This window comes from Candoia aspera, chromosome 1, assembly GCF_035149785.1.
Source record: "Candoia aspera isolate rCanAsp1 chromosome 1, rCanAsp1.hap2, whole genome shotgun sequence".
Classification (NCBI taxonomy): domain Eukaryota; kingdom Metazoa; phylum Chordata; class Lepidosauria; order Squamata; family Boidae; genus Candoia; species Candoia aspera.
The window spans coordinates 91,981,786-92,004,502 of NC_086153.1; the positions used below are offsets into that span (position 1 = coordinate 91,981,786).

General features: G+C 36.2%; 1 protein-coding gene across 5 annotated transcripts; it reads left to right on the forward strand.

The window, feature by feature from the left end:
* The first annotated feature begins 736 nt into the window (after window positions 1-736).
* On the forward strand, window positions 737-20,772 carry BCLAF1 (BCL2 associated transcription factor 1). 5 transcript variants are annotated; one of them, XM_063309576.1, is made up of 12 exons: window positions 739-878; window positions 2,478-2,602; window positions 3,909-4,814; window positions 6,679-7,347; window positions 7,445-7,614; window positions 12,292-12,397; window positions 13,013-13,097; window positions 14,023-14,198; window positions 15,296-15,476; window positions 17,178-17,324; window positions 20,045-20,251; window positions 20,362-20,772. In XM_063309576.1, the coding sequence occupies exons 2-12, from the start codon at window positions 2,499-2,501 to the stop codon at window positions 20,365-20,367; spliced, it is 2,757 nt and encodes a 918-aa protein (XP_063165646.1). In that variant the 5' UTR covers window positions 739-878; window positions 2,478-2,498; the 3' UTR covers window positions 20,368-20,772. The 5 variants fall into 5 exon arrangements, with proteins under 5 accessions (XP_063165662.1, XP_063165660.1, XP_063165661.1 ...); XM_063309584.1 differs by having other exon boundaries at window positions 15,365-15,476; XM_063309590.1 differs by lacking the exon at window positions 17,178-17,324 and having other exon boundaries at window positions 738-878.
* The last annotated feature ends 1,945 nt before the right edge of the window (window positions 20,773-22,717 follow it).

A 22,717-nucleotide genomic window follows, 5' to 3' on the forward strand; every position in this document is an offset into this window, starting at 1 on the left:
TTGGAGAGTAAAATGTTCCACAAAATTTAAACGTTACAATAAATAAGGAACATTTCAGCTCAGAATAAGAGAGAAGTGCTAATAAGATCCAATATAGCGTACTGGAGTGGGACCACGAAAATCGGTAAATGTTCAGCATGTAGCTCACTGGGTGATTCTAGACCAATTATATACACCTAGTTCCTTGTTTCAGCTTCAGTGACAACAAACAGCTGTTAGGAACGGTACCACGAAGACACCTGGTACTCCGCAGACGATATCAAACGCCATATGCCTGTTCAGAGGTATAAGAAAAGAAATCTCAAAACACCGGCATTGAAATTATGCTCCCCCAAAACGACTGACATCATTCAGAAAATGCAGCCGCAGTTTTTTTTTTTTAATTCCAGCCAATAAATTGCTCGCGTATCTCGCTTAATAAGGAAAACTTCGCCTCGGCATGCGCACTGGAGTAGTTATTTCTGCTTCCCCCTCCCACGTTCTTTCCCAGAAGGATACAGAAATATCCCCTGGCTGCCATCTAGTGGTCGACTGAAGTTTTGCAGTCCAGGTATGGCGGTCTTAGGGAAGGAATTATCACATGACTCTGAAAAATACCAGCCGTAGGAGTTTACGTCATTTTCCCTGTGCTAAGCGCCATCTTTCTTACGGGCAAGGAGTGGGTAACTAATAGGAGATGGTTGTCGGCTTTCCTATTCTTTTCCGGCCGCCTTGCAGTAGCGGAAGTGACGCATTTATGTTATTCTAACGTCGCAGAAAGCGTCTTCTCTATGATTTTTCTTTCCGCTCCTCCCCCTCCCTCGATTTCTTTTCCTTCACCGAGACTGGAAATGGCCGCCGAGTGGTGAGAGCTGAACGGGAGGTGTCGCCCAGAGAGGGTGAGCCATAGCCAGGCCGGGATACGAATGTCCGGCTAAGGGTCGAGCCAGTGAGGGGCTCAGGCCCTGGTTTTGTTCGTTACTGTACTTTTTTTAGGTTCGGCGGCCGTTACAGTATAGCGCGATGGTGTCGCCCCAGTTCACCCTCCCCCCGCTCCCCGCGTGCTGTAGCGCGCGAATCTCTCTCAGGGCGCGACGCAGTTTTCCCCTCCCATTTTTTGGTCCCCCCATTTTCTAAGAATGCTCTTAATTCCTCCCGTCAGGATCGCCGCCCTCATTTTCTTGCGCGAGCTGCGGTGAGCTTGATGAGGGGGAGGGCAAGGGGGGAGACGGGGCGCGGAAGACAATTTCGTGTGCCCTCCGCGCCTTTGGCAGGGCCGGTCGGCCGCCGCCCTCCCCCTTGTTTGGGCGCGGCCAAGGCAACCTGGGCGCCTTGCCGTCGCTCGCGATTATTTCGGGACTACTAAGAGGGAAAAAAAACTGCCTCTTTTCAGTGGTTCTCTGTTGCGTGCCCGCGATTCCTGAGCTGGTCGCTTTGGGGCTGCAGCAGCTCATGTGTCAGGAGGGGAACAGTTACAGTAAAGAGGATAAAATCATACGCCATTAGTGGGTGGGCACTGAACTCTTATATGAAAAAAAAGATTCTGTGGTATGCTGTGCTTTTTCAAAACTAAGAATACATTCTTTTAAATGTTCAAAACATACCAAGTGCCTGTAAAACTGCTGTATATTTTATTTGTGTTCAAATACAGAACATGTAAATATCTATAGGTATAAATCTCTGAATTTTTTTGAAATGTAATAGGAAATAATTGGTGAGTGGCTTTAGTTTAATGTAAGGAATTGTAAATGAGGTAGCAGCATACAGATAAAAGCCACTTGAGTACAATATATTCATTGTAAATATTGAGCAAGGCTGATAGATCCCTGTTATCTGGGGACCTTTCAACTGATTTTTGCCTTATGCTTAAAATCCAGTGCTATCAGTTATTATTAGGCATTCTGTTCTGAGATTGCCTGTAGCTGTAGGAAATATTTGTGGGCTTAGGGTTTCCTTTAATCTTAAATTATTTGAGAAACATTGGATTGGATCCAAATGTACATAGATTCAGTTTGGCTAACTGAGGATGACGTTTGCACCTCTCCCCTCATATTAGGCCTGTACTCCCTAAAATATTACACAAGGGTCATAGACTCTTGTTAACTTGGATTAAGTTGTGCAGAAGACTGAAAAGATAGAACTGTGTTTATGGACTTTGCTTTTCAGTCTGTTTTTCACTATTTCTCCCCTTCCTCTGTCCTCTCTAGTCTGCCCTATTCAGCAGGAATCAATAACCTATATGTAGCATTATCAATGGGCTGAAGTTACTGTTGCAGGAATGAGGATTTGAGAAACCAGTTGAATACTGAAGTTGATTCCCAATATAATTCCCAAATTAAAGAAATGTACAAATGAAATAATTGGAAAGTTAAGCTACAGTTCATTTGATAAGAATAGTGATGTATGTATTATGATCTCTATTTAGAATAAAGTCTAGAATAATTTATCTCTGCTAATAATAAATAGGACCACATGTTTTCTTTTTTCCTATTGGGTAGGTATAAGCTGTTGTGGAAAATATGGGTCGCTCTAACACTAGATCCCATTCTTCAAGATCAAAGACTAGATCTCAGTCCAGTTCAAGATCCAGATCCAGATCGCATTCTAGAAAAAAGCGATACAGGTACTTACTTTGCACTTTATATGTTAACTCAGTTACTTGATTTTTACATTCTGATTTTTAGTAGAACGCCAAAGTACTGCTTAAAATTGCACGCTTCCTGGGTGCATTCAAATATCCCACATGAGCCACTCTTTTTTCTTCCCTGTGTATCTTTGTCCCTGCTTGTTGGTCCCCATTTTCAGTGGCATATTTAAATCTTCCCATTGACTCCAGACTTCTGCTTGCTGTTAATTTACTTTTTCTCAGTTTCAGATCCTTCTACCCAGTTGTTTCAGATTCATTTTCCAGTTCTACCTTTTCATTAAGTGTTCATGGCTCAAACCATATTTGTCCCATTTTCCTAAAAGCGAGGTAGAAAGACTTGTTTCTGCCCAATGAACTAGCAGACAGAGGATAGTGGATTCTTTCTACATCCTTTGATTACTGAACCCAGAATGTCTGCCAGGACTCTTAAAATACATAGAGTGCTATACGGTCAGTTAGTGAAGGATTAGCAGTGAGAGCTGCTGTTGATTATGAAGGCAGCAGAGAAAAAACATGACAACTAAAGAAAAGAGTAATAAAATAAATTGCAAGTAGTCCTGGAGAATGGGGAGAAGGAAGAGAGAGAGAGAGTCAAAGTTGTTTAAAACAATGGTAGATATGGGGTATCTAAGCCAAGGAAACGAAGTATAAAGTAGTCAGCTTATTGTAGGAGATAGGGAGGAAAACAAAGCACAGAGTTCCTCTTTTGTTGGGAAAGATAGTTTCCTTCAAGTTGAGCTCATCATAATGTTTAGCCAACAGCTCTTGGAAGTCTTGCTTGACCCTGCTAAGTTTTTAAACTCAGACAAAATCAGCCAGGAAGGAGACAAGCCTTAAAAACTCTAGTTGCAGATATTTAAATTTGCAGATATCTATGAGTCTTTTTCCTGTTTTAGGCAGTTTATCTATTAACCTCTGAAATGTATCATTCCCAGTTCAGGATACCATTCTTCCACTCTCAACAAATAATATGGAATGCCTAGATAATACTACTGAAACATAGGAAAATAGCCATTGGCCTCTGTTAACTCATTCCTTCCATCACCCCCAGTCAGTAAAGAAAATATTTCTATCTGCAAACTTGGGCCAGGTGATAAATTCTGTTGGCAGATCTTAGTCCCTTACAACTTGGTGTTCCAAAGTATCTCTTGCCTTACAGTACTTCCCATAGAAATTATATTTTCTTGTTCATACCACTAAATAGTTTGCTTTGGATCTTGGGCAGTGTATTGTTTTTCAAGAATAATGAAATTTGGGGACACTAACATGCTTTTTATCTTAGTTCTAGGTCTCGGTCTAGAACGTACTCACGGTCTCGCAGTAGAGATCGCGTTTATAATAGAGATTACCGCAGGGATTACAGAAATAATAGAGGAATGAGACGTCCTTATGGCTATAGAGGAAGAGGTAGAGGATATTATCCAGGAGGTGGAGGCAGATACCACCGTGGAGGTTACAGGCCTGTCTGGAATAGAAGGCATTCTCGAAGCCCAAGACGAGGCCGCTCACGTTCCAGGAGCCCAAAAAGGCGTTCAGTCTCTTCTCAAAGATCTCGGAGCAGATCTCGTAGATCCTACAGATCTTCTAGATCTCCAAGATCCTCTTCATCTCGGTCTTCATCTCCATATAGCAAATCTCCAGTCTCTTCCAAAAAACGTGGTTCATCAGAAAAGCAGCCGAAGAAAACTGAGTCAACTGCTTTGCAGGACAGCCCATTAAAAAGTAAATCACAAGAGGAAGAGAAAAGTACATTTGAACATGACCCTTCTGAGACTTTAGATGATTTTAATAAATCAGCAGCAGCTTCAGCTGATATTTGGCCTGGTCTTTCTGCGTATGATAACAGTCCACGGTCGCCTCATAGCCCTTCTATTGCCTCTCCACCTAGTCAGAGTTCTTCATGCTCTGATGCTCACTTGCTCAGCACAGTCCACTCAGCAAAAGGCACACCTCAGCATTCACATTCCATTCAGCATAGCCCTGAAAGATCTGGGTCTGGTTCCCTTGGAAATGGTTCCAGTCGCTATAGCCCTTCTCAGAATAGCCCATTACATCACATTCCTTCAAGAAGAAGCCCTGCAAAAGCAGTTGCATCACAGAATGCTGCACGTGAGGAGACCCGCATGCGTTCCTTTTATCCAGAGGCTGGGGAACAGGAAAGTGCAAAAGGAGGAAAGTTTCTGAAGAGGTAAGCAGTATAACTATAAAAATTAAGGTGCTTGACTAGTCAGCATAAACATTTCTGTTATTATATGTACTGTGCAATAAAGAGTATCTGCATTTTTTTTATTTTCAAATTACATTTTGGCTTTAGAATTTAAAAATTGACATGTCTATATTTCACTGGATCAGGAATGTAAATATATATATTTCTTTAAAATATAATGAATTCATAGGAAATCAGTAAAGATTAAATGTAAACTATATTTCATTTTGAAAACTATGTATTTTGAGAACCCTGTTCTGAAAGTGTTTCTATATTTATAGCAAATTTAATGTACCCTTTCTAATGTGCACTTATACATTAATACCTTATTGAGTAGTACAATAGAGAAGAATCCTTAGTAGGATCGTGTGAACTCCAGCGATTTGGAAACTAATAGTTCCAGAAAACTGAAATGTTACCCTTCAAATTCCTTCTAATTTGGGGAATTTACTTCTGGAAACCATCAGATTGCCCCTGAAACAACATGGTCTGGAGGGGAAACAGAATGTTTTGGAGTTCTCAAAGAGTATTCCATTCCTGAATTGCCAAAATTTGCACATCCATACTTAATGAAAGAACTATTATTATGACTTACCATGATATGCTATAGACCATAAGGAGAGCCAGTTTGGTCTAGCGGTTAAGGTGCTGGGCTAGAAACCAGGAGTCTGTGAGTTCTAGTCCTGCCTTAGGCATGAAAGCCAGCTGGGTGACCTTGGGCCAGTCATTCTCTCTCAGCCCAACTCACCTCACAGGGCTGCTGTTGTGGGGAAAATAGGAGGAGGAAGGAGTACTAGGTATGTTCACCACCTTGAGTTATTTATAAAAATAATAAAGGGATAGAAATTAAATAAATTACTTTGAACCGTTAAATTTAACTGATTGCAAGGTAGATTTAAAATACTTTTTCATTTATGAGGTTCTTAGTATTTGTTTATCTTATGTATGAAATATAACTGAAAGTTATATCTGTTTACATAATGATGTTCCCTTGTCCAGTTACTGAATTAGTCAGAAAACTAATTACACTTTTATAAAGAAACTAGAAGATATTATTTGCTAAGTGGTATATTGTAAGTAGTGTAAAGATACCATGGAAAAAATAGAAGATAAATAGAATAGAACTTAGATGTATTTTTAACATATAAAAAAGAAAAGCCATCATTTTAATACTTGTTCAAGTGCCTATTATGGCCAGTTGACCATATTTTACTGTAAGCAGGTTTGGGGTGAGTTCTGTAATGGCATTTTATGTAAGCAATATTGGGCCTTTTATATAAGCTAATCTTTAACAGTTTTATCTGCTATAAATTTCTGAGGACAGGTCTTTCAGTGGCTACTAGTCTTGATGAATGATTGCTGCATGTAAACGTGGAGGCAATCTGCCCATTACATAATAGGTGCATGGCAGCGGCAATGGGAAAGGAGGACTGTCTTCTATTTGTGGACTTCCAATATCCACCTGGTAGGCCACGTGAGATAGAAGTCTGATCAAATGGGCTTAGTCCTGATCCATCAAGCTATTCTCATGTTCTCATGAAAAAAAAAAAAAGAATTGTGCTTCAGGTTCTGCATTTGTATTGAAAGCTATGATCTTGACTATATGACTCGAGCTGCTTCCTTCTATGCACTTTAACTTCTCTGTCAGATAAAAAGGGCTCAGAAGTACTGGATTTTGTGCAAAAAAAGTTGATTTTGAAATAATTATTTAATATTTGAAAAATAATTTTTGCATGTGGACCATGCTTAAAATAACATTTAAATTTAATGACACTGGTTTTGAATTTTGTGTTATTTTTCAGTGAATATAGCCAGGTGTTATCCTCTTCCTCTTTGCTGTTTACAGGTATACAGATGAAGAATCTAGGGTATACCTGCTTGATAGGAGTAACACTAGAGAAAAAGATGCTCAGAAAGATAGAGGATCAGAAAAGGGGAGGACAGAGGGAGAGAGAGAGTGGGAAGACCAGGAAGCTTTGGAATATTATATGGATAAAGAGTCTGGAAAACAAAAATTTAATGATTCAGAAGGGGAAGACACAGAAGAAACTGAAGATTATAGACAGTTCAGAAAGTCTGTTCTGGCAGATCAGGGTAAGAGCTTTGCTGCATCTCACCGGAATGTTGAGGAGGAAGGCTCCAAGTACAAATCTAAAATCTCTATGAAGGCAAATAGAGAAGGTGAGGGATTTAGAGAAGATAAGGGTTATAAACTTAAAGAGACAACTAGCTACATAGTTGAAAGACCTAGTCTAGTAAAAGATAAGCACAAGGAAGACGAGAAAATCTCTGAAAGAATGTTGAAGAAAGAGATGCAATCACCTGAACAGGTAAAGTCTGAAAAGCTCAAAGAACTCTTTGATTATAGTCCTCCTCTACACAAGAATCTGGATATGAGAGAGAAATCTATCTTCAGAGAGGAGAGCCCACTTAGGATCAAAATGATAGCCAGTGACTCTCATCGACCTGAAGTTAAGCTTAAAATGGCACCTGTGCCACTTGATGATTCAAACAGGTAATTATCCAAATTTTTAATACTTTTTCATATCCATAGTGGAGCTCATTTTTCATAAACCTTACTTTCCTGGTTTTGTTTTTATTATGCATCTTAGACCTGCTTCCTTGACTAAAGACAGGCTGCTTGCTAGTACACTTGTCCATTCAGTCAAGAAGGAGCAAGAGTTCCGATCCATCTTTGACCACATAAAGCTACCACAAGCCAGCAAAAGCACATCAGAGTCATTTATTCAGCACATTGTATCCTTAGTTCATCATGTAAAAGGTACGTCTTGAGTTTACCATATGAGACAAGTATCACATGCTGTTAGGAGAAGAATAGTATTTCAGTCTGTTAAATTCAACTCTTTTGTATTCATGTTGATTTTTTTGTATGTGCTTTCCTATTACAGTTATATATAATATATAGCATTCTAGGAAACATGTTAACATTTTGTTAAGTATTAGAAAACTTTAGAGGAGTAATATAACATATTACTTGATCCTTTTCTCCATAGATTCAGAAAGAAGAGCTATAGGAAATACGTGAGCAGTAGTGCCGAAAGGAGGGGATTTTTATAGGGTAGAAAGAAGAAAAAAGGACGGGATTTTTATAGGGTGGAAAGCGGAAACAGATGGTATCAAAGGACTAGATTTTGTAGATAGGGAAATAAGGGGGAAAAAGAGGATAAGCTGAGAGATCAAGGTTCTCTGTGAATGTGTTATGAAAAATTACAAATGAGCTAAACATAAAAATAGTAGTGACATGGCCTTTTGGAACCAGCAGAAATTATAAAAATGGTTCTCAGGGTTACCATGGGAATTGTGCACCTGCAGCATAAGTTGTTAATGCTACAGATATGTGTACGTGTGTGTATATAGAATTGCTGATACAGTATATATTACTGAGATAAACTGTCATGAGTAAGGATGGCGAGCAGGGGGCTCTCACCCAGACTGTCAAGCGCATGCGTAGCACTGAGGAACTGTTCAGCCATTCAAAGAGACACAGATCGGGACCGCCTTAACCTTTGGGGTTTATATGGCTGGGTTTTCCCACGCTTTCTCAGTTTGTTAGGATTCTTGTTAAGTACTACTAATAAATATTAGAGACCAAGTCCTCGCCTCAGTGTGTTTCCTGGTAATCAGGACATAAACTACAGAAGAGAACAGTAAACATAACCTATTGCTCTTAGTGCTAAGCTACAATGTCAAATTAAGACTTGCGTTTTATTACGTCATGATACAGTCAAACTGGATAGTACTATATATTAATGATAGTATTATAGTACTATATATTGCAGTAATTTCAGGGCAAGTTTGGATTTCCACCTAATAACCTATATAAAGTTATGCTTCAAAACAGGATGGTTTGAAAATACAAGATGTAACAGCAACACACAAACGCAGGAGACAAACAGTGCAACACTCATATTTGCAAGTGCATACTAATTTGAATGTAAATAATGCACTTTCAGTTGTGCCAAATGAGTGATACTATTTAAAGAAAACAATCCTCCTCCTCATGAAAGCTTTAATGGAAGACATACTTAAGAAGATAAGATGCCACTTGGGAACCCTAAGGGTTACTGACAGAGTACTTGCTGGACTGTCACACACAATAAAGATAGAATGGTAATTAGGCAAGTGTAAATGCAAGGTTCTGACTAATTTCAAGTACAGAAATGGGCATCTTGGTTTTTTGATAGAAGCACTTCAGTTTTTTTTTTATATATATATAGTAATCTTTCCATTTCAGTTGTTTATTTATATGCGATTTGATTCAAGGAAATATCTAAATGGTATTCATTTATATTGCCAGAGATGTACATACCTAATCCAAGAAAATATGCGCTAAAAAAATTAAACTAATGCATTTGTAATGTTCTCTTTAAAATTATTCCTTCTGTGGGAGCTAAAATACTGCAATTTGATGACTGAGTCCAAGACTTCCCTTAAAATTTAATAGAACAAGCCAAAACCGTGTAGAAAACAATGTGTTTGCACATCATAGCTCTTTCCTAGCTTAATACTCTCCATTTACTTTGGGAGTTAAGTCTCAGCTCTACTGGAGGATAGACGGTTGAAAAAGGTGGCTTTGTGTGATATGTAAAAACAGGAACAAACTGCTAGACTAAAACTGGAAGCCTTTAGTTCTGCTTTCATTGCTAATAGAGGAGGTAGCAGAAAGCACTGGAGAACTTATATACAGCATGCCAGACTGTAAATTAACATGACCTTACAGGCAGAGTCACGAATTGCTCTGTTACATATTGGGGGATCGAAGGAACATGATTTCCAGAAGCAATTGGAAGCGTATATTTATATACCTTAAATATACTGACACATATTTATATATATATATATATATACACACATACATACATACATACATACACACACACACACATACCGATACATGTTCAAATATAGATTGCTTTGTTTCCCTTAAAATAGGCAAGGAAATAAACATACATGTGTGGCTTATACCACATTTGACTGTTTGTCCACCTTTCTCAATGTTAGCTCCACTTACTGCCGTACTACCACCCAGAGATCTTTCATATAAATTCCTATTTGACTGGATTTTTAACTCCTAATGCCAGAGACTGAACCTGGAACTTTGTGATGGAAATTGTATGCTGCTCTGCTACATTTCTTCCCCTATTCTAGCATTCCGGTTCAGTAACTATTACATTTGAGTAATGCTAGAGTAGGGAAGTCATCATAGTTGAACATAAGGAACATTTTTTACATGCAGGAAGTCTAGTTTAAACAGATTGTTTATTTATTCACCTTCATATAATTATATTTCATAATTTGAATATTCAGCTTGAAATTGGATGGTGCCATTCACTTCTAGATTTTATCACCCATTTTATATTGCTCTTTCTGATGGAGCAGTTAACTCTACCAGGGTAAAGAAAAATCCTGAAAATGTGAAAATGCTTATGAAGAGCGTACAGATTTACTGATCCCAACAGTCCTGTAACGTTTCTTTTCTAAAATTATAAATAAAGAGACTTTGGAAGAAAAAAAATAATTTTGTTTTTAAAGATATCATAATGTCATGTTTTACTCATCTGACTTTAAAGCTATTAATTGTTTATTAAAGGAGCAATAGGCAACTTTTTATTTATTTACAATAAAAAAATTATCTTGGCCTATTAGAAAGCTCTGTTTCTGTATGAGAAGTACATAATTTTGAATCCAGATTTTGCCATTGTTGGCAGGAGCATTTCCTGTGCAGAAGCTGCATGTTCAGAAGCTGCAAAAATCTTCTCAGGACGGTTGGAGGATTTAGAATATTTTAGAACCAAATTTTAGAAGCCTCTCCCCTCGAATATATTTGCCTAGAAAACTGGGAAAGCTAGCTAGTGTTTTTTTTTAATTCGTTCAATTACGCCTGATTCTCTGAGACTGCCTGGACAAGTCCCTGCAGTGTTCTTGGCAAGGTTTTTCGAAAGTGGTTTGCCATTGCCTCCTTCCTAAGACTGAGAGGGAGTGACTGGTCCAAGGTCACCCAGGTGGCTTTGTGCCTAAAGCAGGACTAGAACTCAATGTCTCCCAGTTTCTAGCCCAGTGCATTAACCACTACACCAAACTGGCTTCAACTGATGTTACATTACTCTAAAAGAAGCTACATTTTCATTTTTTATTAAGAGTTAAAAGGAATTATGAGGTTATAAAATCCCTGTCAGTATGCGTGCCAAAGAGATCATTTAAATTGAATGTTTTCAGTTCATATATAAAATATTTATACATACCTTGTTTTAACTACTGGTCTTTGGCCAAGTTATTAATACGTCTGAATCACAGTTTGCTTCCCAAGGTTATTTAAATCTTTCTGCACTCTATAAAAGGAATCTGTGGCTCACATTTTGGTAAAAATGTAGTAGTAATTTTACATTATTGGTGCAATGCAGCTAGACTGAACAGCTCTTCACTTACATAGAGCTGAAAATGCCCAGTGATGTTTTCTTTTTCATTGCAACTAGGTCCTGGAATGTGTTTTGAAATGGCAAAATCCATATTACAAAAGTAAAATAGCTGTTGAAAGATAACAGATGCACAAACAGGCAAAGTTGAACCTTCTATCTTCCTGGCAAAAATGGCACAAAAACTGAATTGCTAGCTCAAATTCCTGTGTTTGATGGAATTATGATTGAGGCACTACCCTTGTAGTGGCCATATCAAGTTTTAATGATTGGTTTTGAGAGATGTGCTGGATGTTGGGCGGTAAGTTGATACAGATGTACATTGACCTGTTAAGCAGATAGTTTTCTTTATATGTAACATTTCATAGTCCTTTTTAATTTACACATGTACTATTTTACATTTAAACACATCTGTTGAACTGGTCTTTCAGAATGTAGTGTGTGTGTTACCAATTTATCGGTCTTGGTTAAAAGACAAGAAACTTTATGCTGTCAAGTTTGCCAAAATGCCAGATGTTAAAATGTAAAGGTGCTAGATCTTGGTGTTGATTTAAAAAGAAATTGTGATCTTAAAAAAAATTGACTTGTGAATCTTCACTGTATGCTTTTTGGAGAATAAGTCCAGCTGAGTTCAAGAGGGCTTATTCTTACAGAAGTATGCGTAGGACGACAACGTTATTTTTAAAATTGCAATTCCGAATGTATCAATTAATTTAACGTATGATAATGCTCCATTTAAAATTGTAGTATTTCTCTCATCATAATGTATTTGGCTCCTATGGGTAAACAGGATGCTCACTATAAATTTTGTCTAACTTTTTTTTATTAAAAAATGTGAACATTCAATTAATATTGGCATAAAAAGTACAGATGTATAAGGAAATTTTAAATGTGGTTACCACAAAGAGATTGGGAAAATGTTTATTGCTTATATTATGAAGTCCTTTGGCTCTTCTGCATTCTAGTTTGATATATGTAGATATATTTCAGTTAATTAGATAGTACTTATCGTCTGAAATCTACAGAACAATATTTCAAATCAGCTGGAATGACCCTAAGTGAGAGGTTCACTGCTTATCAGAAGGCTACTGAAGAACATAGCACCCGGCAAAAGAGTCCTGAAATACACAGGTATGGCATCATGTTATTGTTTAGTCTAAATGATAGATAATCACTTACCAAATGATGCTTACATTGATAAAAAAGCACCATGTCTCTTGAATATGGAACATGAATAGAACACAAGTTCCTGAGTAAAATTGCTGTATCTGTTGTGATACTTAAGATTTTATAATATTAACAGTTTGCTATCTGGATGTAAATCCCTGCAAAATGTATATGCATCAGTTCTATTTTTCATTCCATTTAAATGGAAACCATGTATATCGAAAGAGATAATAAACAATATCTAGGATTAAAGAACTGTTTGTGTGCATTGTGTTTTGTAATGTAAAAATAATTTACATTTTCTAAAAAAAAAAGCTTGGGTGTATTCTTATATAAAGAATATTGTGACTGCTTGGTTTTCAGTACTGTGGTTGGATTCTTGAATTATGTGGGTATTGATCATGTTGATTTGTTTTTATGTATGTATGTATGTATGTATGCATAGAGAGAGAGCTTATTAGAGGGGCATGTTAACATTTTAATGGTTTAATTTTACTCCTTTTTGTGTTTTCAGTTTTCCATTTGACAATTCTGGATGTTGTCAGTCATAATGATTACTTTTGAAAATCTTGCATTTAGGAGGATTGACATCTCTCCCAGTGCCCTGAGGAAGCATACCCGTTTATCAGGAGAAGAGAGAGCCTTTAAAGAAGAAGCTCAGAAAGTAGGTTCCAAATTGATATACTTATTTCAGTAAAGGCATCCAATATAGTCCAGATCTCAGTCTCTATCCTAAAGCATCTTTCATAAAATTGCACTTATAGTTTACTATCCTAAGTGATATTAAGCTTGACGTATTTATCATTTTTTAAGGATGCAGTGGGTGAGTTTTGTGCATCTTGAATTATGAGACATGAACACAAAAGGATTATTTTAATCAGTATTCTCAAAAAATAAAGGACATTAGTTTCTAATGTATTCCATGTAATAACTTAATTAAAGAGGATGATCTTAGTAATAACATTAATAAGAAATTATTTATTTATTTATTTATTAATCAAATTTATCACTGCCCATCTCCCAAATTATGCTGAGATTTTACTCTCATGAAATATTTGGAAGGATTGTTTTATTGTTTCATTTTTTAGAAGAGTTTTTTTTTTAAAAAAATCAAATGTATTTATTTAATTTTTATCCCACCTTTATTATTTTTATAAATAAATTTATAAATTTATAGTCTAATGTAAGGAAATGGCAGAATAGAGATCTATCAAGCCTGTTAAATAGTTGGTTGCTATTGTCCACTCAGTCAGCCCTCATTCCTGGTGACTACATGAACAAGTCCATGCAGTTTTCTTCACAGTGTCATCTTCCTAGGGTTGAGAAAGAGTGATTGGCCCAAAGTCATTCAGCTGAATTTTGTGCCTAAAACAGGACTAGAATTCATAGTCCCTTGACTTCTAATCCAGTGTCTTTAACCTCTACACCAAATTGGCTTCTAGGTAGAATAATTTTCCTAGAAGCAAAACTTACTATGTTTAGTGGAATTTTCAAGCAAGTATGCATAGGACTAAACTAACAAATTCATCTCATTATATACTTTAGCATTTTTAGTTCTAAGAAATGTCATTGAAATGTTTCTGACCTAGGGGGATAAAAAATTAAAGTGTGATTCTGCTGATCTTCGACATAACATCGATCGTCGTAGAAAAGAGCGAAGTAAAGAACGAGGAGATTCTAAAGGTTCCAGGGAATCCAGTGGGTCAAGAAAGCAAGAGAAAATTCCAAAAGATTACAAGGATTATAAAACTTTCAAAGATGATAGGTAAAAAAAAAACCTCTTGTAATCATTGTTTAACTTCTAATTAGATGTCTAATTATATAATTATAAGCTTAATTGCTTTCAGTTTTCCCTGTACAATGGCACATCTAAATGTAAACAATTAAAATTATTTGTTTTACAGCAAAAATGTATTTGTCTTTTACACGGCTTATGGTGGATGAGGACAAAAACTTTGGAATAGCAAGCTAACACTGAAAAAAAATGACAAATTAATCTGTCCTATTATCCAGGCTACATCAGGAGGTTGGACTTCAATGCAGTACATTTCTGTAAACAGTTTGTGTAAGAACTTTGGTTCGTTATGCTTGATTCCGCACTTTTTCAACTCATAACACCCAGACTATGAGAATTTTACTGAAGTGTAGATTTAACTTGGGCAGGGGGAGGGTTGGCAAGAGGAATTTCTTTTTCTCAAGACTTGTAATAGATTTGAAATTATAGAGGTTAGTCTTTTAGGAGCAACTTAATTCTGTGTACTTGCTGCAGTGATAATATTGGAAATAACTCTTATGCTTTTTGAATTTGGTATTATTATAAAACTATGGTCAAATCAATGCCAAATGTATTTGCTATGGGAAGATTGAATATGAATATCATTTTTATGTCCTGCTCATTCATATATATTATATATTATTAAATCACTGATTTACTTGTACTTTCTATTTACTTTTCCTTCACTGATGTCCACATGGTTGTCAGTTACTGATTAGTTCTGCATCTTGTGGCTACGTAGTTAAAAGATAATACCATTTTTTAAACTGTTTGGGTAAGGTATTACAATAGATGGAACTAGACAAAATCTTAGATACTTTACCTTTAGTCATTTTTCCCTCCCATTTTCGTGATTATGCAAAAGCATGCATTTAAATATAACTAAATTTACTGGCTAATTAGCTATTTTTGATTAACAACATTGTGCTAATGAGCCATAGCTGTTAAAATTATAGATGGAAGCTGGATGGAGTAATAATGTTCCACATTAGCTTCAAAACAAGAACAGAGGATAACTTCTAAGAGTACAGAAAATTAGTCTGGAACATAGGATGCAACAGCAAATAGTATGGTTTCTTATTTTTCAGTAAACAAAAAAGAGAACAAGACCATTCTCGATCTTCCTCAACTTCCTCCCCATCTTCCTCCTCATCCAGTTCCCGAGAAGAAAAGGACTGCAAGAAAGAAAGAGAAGAAGAACTTAAACCCCATCATGAGCAGAAAGAATATCCAGGTTTTACAGGAGTTGGAAGACCCAGAGGCACATTTGTAAGTTTCTTCTGTGTAGTTATTTTTAAACATAGTTTATAACGATCGAATTAAAATATCCAGTGTATATTTGAAACATGGGAATGCAATTAGAAATGTTTAATTTTGGAATATAACTTGCAGCCAGGTGTGTACATTTAAAGTATAGGAAGATAATACGTTAGTTTGGCATAAAATGAAAGAGATGCATTAGCATCTTATTGTACCTCTAATCTGTGCTTCTCAGATAAATTGTTACTTTAAGTATTCACAAACTTTTGTGTGTTTAAAGCCCAAGCATCCTTAATTATCTATTTTACTCTGTGTGTTCTTTCTGATTTCATACTTCCATTTGTAATAATTTATTCTTAAGTATTTTCTCTGACTTGTTCTTCAAGTTACTTTGACATTTTGATTTCCTTCTTTTTTAACTATTAAATCGTTGTATTGGGAGTTAGCCATAGTATTACCTTATTTCAACACAGAATAGAGCAGCTAGTGGTAAATGCAATAGGGATTAAGTATGACAGATATGCACATGCAGCATAAAAATGCTGCATTGTCTTATAGCAGTTTCACCTGTATTTATTTAGGAGTAAGCCTAATTCAGTGAGGCTTCTTTTGAATTTTGCATTCCACCAGTGCATTTCTGAAATTTGGTGGCAGAGTTTTCAAAACTACTGTGAAACTGCAGTTATTGAAAACGGCTCTATGTGATTTTATACAATTTTTCTGAATTAGAAATACATTTTAGTTAATTAGAAATAACATGGAACTGTTAGAAACTGATATCAAAATTGCATTTAAAGTAAAAGGTTACTTCAACTGACAGTGTTATCTGAAATAATCATTTTTTCCCATATTGTTTCTTAGAAAGTCTTAAAGTTAATTGGGTATACTAGACTTTTTATGTCTTTTTCTCCCTTCTTGCTCTTTCTGTTGACCAGACTCAGTATTACTATACATTGACACTGTGACATATGACTCCAGATCACAGTAACTCCCAAAGTGTGACCTTCATTTTCTTCATTTCTCGAGCCTGAGCCCTTTGTCAGTATTGTAGGAAAATTGGAGGCATTGGCAAACATTGCAGAATTGGTAAAGCCTTTATTCCTGCAGTGGGAGTGTCACCAAGTGGAGTTCCCTTTAGTGGCTGGCTGTTAGAGAAGAGGGAGATGTTACTTTCTGATTCTTCCTTCTCTCTGCAGCCTCTTGGCACTCTGTGAATTTAATCATGCTAGCTAGAGCATTCTGGGAGGTGATCCATACGTTTAGAGGATGGCCAGGTTGGGAGCTAAAGCTACTACCTGCAGAGACCTGAAAGTTTTTCCAGTTGTAGTCAGCAATTTTGGGGAAGTGTGGGTTGAAAAGGAATTATTGGAAATCACCTCTCTTATTCAGCCAGGAAAACAGCTCTCTTTATCAAAAGCCTCCTCCATATCTGTGTGGGGAAGCTGTTGCTGCATCCAGCTATTAACTATTGTTTACCCAACACCCGTTTTTGAAATTTGGGGTTTTCAATAAATCAATGCTGCACAGAAATGCTATTCAGCAGCACTGAATCTTTATCTTAAAGTAGGTGTAAATAGCTTTGAATTAATTTTGAATTAACTTTATGTAGTGTTAAAAACAAAGCATTTTAGTTAATGCAATAATAATTTATTGCTCTGTGTAAATGAATTAAATATATCATTTAAATACATACATGCTTTGGTTAATCAGTTTCGAATTAGGGGCAGAGGAAGAGCCAGAGGCGTGTTTGCTGGAACAAATACTGGTCCTAGCAATTCAAACACTACTTTTCAAAAGAGACCAAAAGAGGAAGAATGGGATCCTGAATATACTCCAAAAAGCAAGAAATACTTCTTGGTGGGTGTCATATTATATGCATGCATCTTTTCTAAAATCTTATTTTGTAAGCAAATTTTACAGCAGCAATATCTAAAGCTATTTCTGTTGTTTCAAGAATCTTAATAGAGTCTTCTACAGTGAACATCAGTATTCGTATTTGCTTTTATATCCATCTACATGGTCTAATGAAAGAAGTTCTTCACCATCTCTAGCTAGTCAGTTGGCAAGAGGAGAGAAAAGGTCTAGCCTGTACAGACTACAGTATGCAATTATAGATCTTCTTCAGCAGATTGCATTCTATTATCTGTAAGTGAAGGTCTAGGCTTTCCTTAAAGCTGAGGGAAAGCCAAATAATAATAATAATAATAATAATATCTCAATTGCTTGCAGATGACTGAGATAATGCTATCTTGTTCTCATAATTAACTTTATATAATGGCGTTTGTGACCATGAAATCAAAGTAATTATTAAGTAATAGTGACGTGGAGGGTGACTGCTTTTAAAGAAATTTTCTAATGCTTAATTTTTCACTGTGTTAGTTTTCCTCTTCATTTGCACTTCATACATTTTCCTTTTCATGAGTTAATTAGTAATGTTTCTCAGTGAATAGCAAGTGTGTATGCAAGCTCTCTTTCAGTGGATACTACATTTTCTTTTACAAATTACTCTAACTTGTATTAAGCTAATTATGTGGATTTAGGAAAAACAGGATTTTGATCAACTGTGCCTTTCCCCTTGCTGGAGGCACTATTAATGAGGATGAACTTTTAAAAAAAAATACTGCTGACACTTTCTGTTTATTTTGTTAAACCAAAGACAGACTTCAGACCTTGAGGAAATAAAACATGCTGTCCTCGATCACAAATAAAAAAATCAGTATATTATTCAGAAAAGATAATACTTCCTATTGCCTCTCTTTCTTCTGTGGTCTGCTCCAAACCAGGTATAGATTTATTGGGTTGGGTAGGGGAAACATCAGGCAACATAACCTTGGAGGTATCTTAACAATAAAGAAGAAGAGATGCTTCTATCTCCTGCAAAGTTGTATTAGCCAAACTCCCTGACTGATTCTTCCTTTTTTTATATTTTTCCCAGTTTGGCACTTTATCCACAAGGAAGGGTGATAACCATTCATATGATGTTTTAAAGCACACAACCCAAGTATACTACTGGCATCCTGTCTTGGAGCAATGTTGCTCCTAGTTAACTGGAAAGCAAATTAAGTGTTCTTGTTTCACAGTTGCATTGAGAATAGCGTCAGCCAGCCCATACAGCCCTCCCTGCCTAGGGTTCCTTTTTCTGGGTTTGTGTAGGTTTTAACAAATGTTGAGACTTGCATTAAATATGCAAGACATTTATTTAGATGTTTTTCTTAGATGTAGTGTATATAATACAAGTGGGTCTTGCAAAAAAGTGGAGTGGTCCTTCTAGATCAGTCAGCTATGTCCTCCTCCATGATATTTCCTGTCTGGTTTTCTTTTGGCCAATGTTACATGGCCACAGAATGCATTTGGTTATTATCAGTTTGGGTAGTAGATTCTTTTGGGGAAATTTTTCTTAACAGTGTTTGAACTTCTAAGATTATTTGATATTCTGCCAAATCTTCCAGTACCTCTTTGTACACCTGTGCTATACTTTGGTTAACATAAACAACATCAGTTTCTCCTTTTTGTTCACTAGGGAACTATATTGTAGGCATATTTAGGATTTTAGGACTTTTCCCCCGTTTTTTCTCTATCTCCTACTTTTTGCTATCTCACGTAATAAAGAACTTTGAATAACTTAAAAATTACTGTTATTTTGGTTGGTCTTAATAATAATTGAATAATTAGTATTATTCATTTTTTTCTGTAATTTCCTTTGAACTTGTGCTGTGATATTTCTAAAATTTGTTTTTTGGTGGACCTATTTGTTTTTTTGGTGTATTTTTGCAGTCCATAAACTATAAGTAAATCAGATTGTAAGGCACATAAACAGAACATAAAATACAATATTAACTCAAGCAAGAAGAAGTTTAGAAATCTGTTTAAAGAAAGACTAAGAAACTTGATTATGCCCCTGAGTCTAAGTGGAAAAGAAACCTGTCAGTTTCCGGGTGGGTGGTGGGTGGGTTGAGCTGCAGTGAAATAATAAATGTCTAAAAACCTTTCATGCAGCTGGTGAGAATGCAAAAAGAGGGAGAAAAGGAATGGAGTGTGTGTAGAGAGTTGGGGGATAGGGTACCTTAGTGAACCCTAGGGTGATTCAATTAAGTTGAATGTACTTTGTCAAACTGGGGCTTGTGGGAATTAGATGATACCCCTTGGCTTGAGGGAGGACATGGCACCCACTGGGAAATCCCAGGGGCCATATGCCTTGCCCCCATCCTCCCCAGAGTGGATTTTGAACATAGAACAAGTATAATGCTTTTGTATCTTACAAATTACTGATTCATTAAAAATGGCTCTTAGCTGAGTGATAGAACATGTGTCTTATATATGTATTCCTGCACTCCATGGCATTTTGGGGGACTGGGAGAGATGTCACCCTAAACTTGGAATCCTTGACTAACCAAATACATCATACTGGAACAGCTTTACTAAATGGTTGATCTTGGTATATTTGTTACCTTTTTATCTTGCAGAATAGTAAGACCAAAGGACTCAGCTACAGTAATCAATGAAATCAATGATAAATATAACTGTACGAAGTGCTGCTTAGGTTCTACATTTTCCTTAATGAATTCTCTTTGCTCTAGCATGATGACAGAGATGATGGTGTTGATTACTGGGCTAAAAGAGGAAGAGGCCGTGGCACTTTCCAGCGTGGCAGAGGAAGATTCAACTTCAAAAAATCAGGTAGCAGTCCAAAATGGACACATGATAAATACCAAGGGGATGGGCTTGTAGAAGATGAAGAAGAAACAATGGAAAATGAAGACAAGGAGAGACGTAAAGAAGAAAAGGTATGTATTCTGTATTGGTTAGGTTTTTCCTTTTGTATTGTTGTTGAATTTTAAGTAGCTAAAAATACAGTACTATAATTGTGCATATATTTACATCTTTTTTTACATAGGAATAAAAACTGAAGACCAGTTCCAGCTGAAAAAATTATTTGCTATCTACGCAGCATTTTTAATATGACTTGTCGTCAAATGAATGTAAGCATTTTACTTAAATTTTACTGTTGGAGAGTAGTTTAGTTTTGGTTTTGTTTCTGTTTTAATTCTTTTGTAATCTCACTAGTAATTGTTGAAGATTATACAAAGCAAGTAGTAAACGTATGATACTATTTGTCATGATCGACTTTTTAAAATGTTTACTGTTATACACAGTGTAACTTTGCTTTGTCCAAAAGATATGGTTTAAAAAAAAGCTGTACTTCATTACCCCCTCCACAGCTATGTTTCATTATGAAATAAAACTTAGGTCTGCATATTTAGATATTGAGGCAGCATTTTAAAATAAATCTGTACTAAATCTTGGAGCTAATAATTTCCTGAAGCTTTTGTTTGTGTGGCTTATATTTAAATTGCAAGATTATATAATCTGGAGTGGGACGCTTATTATTTTGTTTAAATCAGCCACCTAAGTAATTGTGGCAGCATGTGAACAGCACTGCAAGATTAAAAGTTTGCAATGAGTTTTCACAAGGCTTGTTCCTGAACAGGTTTGAGAACTAGAGTACTTTGCTACCTTTGTATCCCATTTTCTGAAGAATGAGTGTAAGTAGGAGGTTATATAAGTACTTTTGGGATCTTATTAATTTTCTCATACATTCACATTTCTAGAAAACGATGGGTGTTCTCTTCTGAACAGATCTAGATCTGACAAGTAGAGCTGTAGCTTAACAGGTGCTACGTTTCTCCATCCACATAATCTTACTTCTAATGGGGAAATGCTTCAGCACTAAAAATAGTTTGACCTTTTGCATATTCTATTCTTATGAGAAGACTTATCCTACATTCCAAACGTTTAGGCGTACAAGAGAAAGAGGTAAATTGTAGTGAAAAGTTACTTTTAACACAAGCATGTTTGAGTGTATTGCTTCAGTGTTTACATGCCTAATAGACATGGTCTTATGTAAAACACAGGATGCTATTCATTTATAAAATCTAAACTGTATATAATGAGTGTGAAATGGAGTTATTACTGCAGGAGCATTAGATTATTGGCATCTGGTGAAAAATACTGGCCACAAATTCACAGCAATACTGATCCAGCTTTGATTGCATCAAAATTTTCCCCAATTTGTAACATAATATTTTCTGTGGATTTTCTTTAGAAAAATAACCTGAACAATGGGTATCTCAGTCATGTTTTCAGTCCTCAGTGGAATAAAGATGTGAAAATTTGAAAAGGAAATGAGCTTTTTATTACAATCGAACATTACAGAAACTTTATATCTGAACTATATTTAAAACCATGCACTGAAAGAATGACCTAGATCAAAGTCAGATGTATATGAATTTGAACTTTAAAAATTTGCAACTTTACCTTTTTTCTAGTTACACATATTTTAAATTTTTGTTGAAGAATGTTTGAAATATAAAATTGAACACTTTCTGAAGAAGGTATGCTTAGTGCCGTTTTGATAGCCTGTAAGAAAGAAGAGGAGCTAGTTTACCCTAAATCAGACTTGTCCTTTTAGCTTACTAATGTCTACCATTATACCACCAGCTTTCAAGCAACTGGAAACAGAATTTTATCTAGCCTTTCTATCAGATATTAAACTAAATGTCAATTATAGACTTTCACTAAGTTGAGACTTCCTTCATTATGACAGTTTGAAACACATCTAAATTGATAATCATAATATGAAAAATGGATCCATATTATGACAGTAGCCTTGCCACTGTTATGGCCACATGAAATTACAAATGATACTGAAACTAAATTGCAAACTAGACAGGGCTCATTGAATTGCTGTGGTACCTGCAGGCACCCAAATGTTCCATCACTTCCTTGGTGCCCAGTAGACACTCTGCCCCACATGGATGGATGGATGGATGGATGGATGTTTGCAGAGTTCCATGTGTAACATTTGTTTGCAGCAGTACTTCTCAGCCTCCCAAAAGTCCCATTAGGCTGGTAAAGAGCAACTGGGAGAGGTAATTTGTCTTCTGGTAAATAGATGATTTGTCACTGGCTCACCATTGCAATACTTTTGGGTCCCCCATCACATGTTATCCAAATTTCAGATGTGCCCAGTGCCCCAAAAGGGTGCCTTTCCTTGGTATAAAGCATAGGTAAGATACATTAGATTTCTCAGTAGTGATTTTAAACACACATATATACATACAACTGACTAGGGAGAGGAATGATCAAATGTTGTGCTATGAGGGCATTTTACAAAATTTATTAACTATATCAGCTTTATACTGCAAACTTTGGCTCATTTGTGAGGTTTTTTTAAATGGAATCATTTTTAT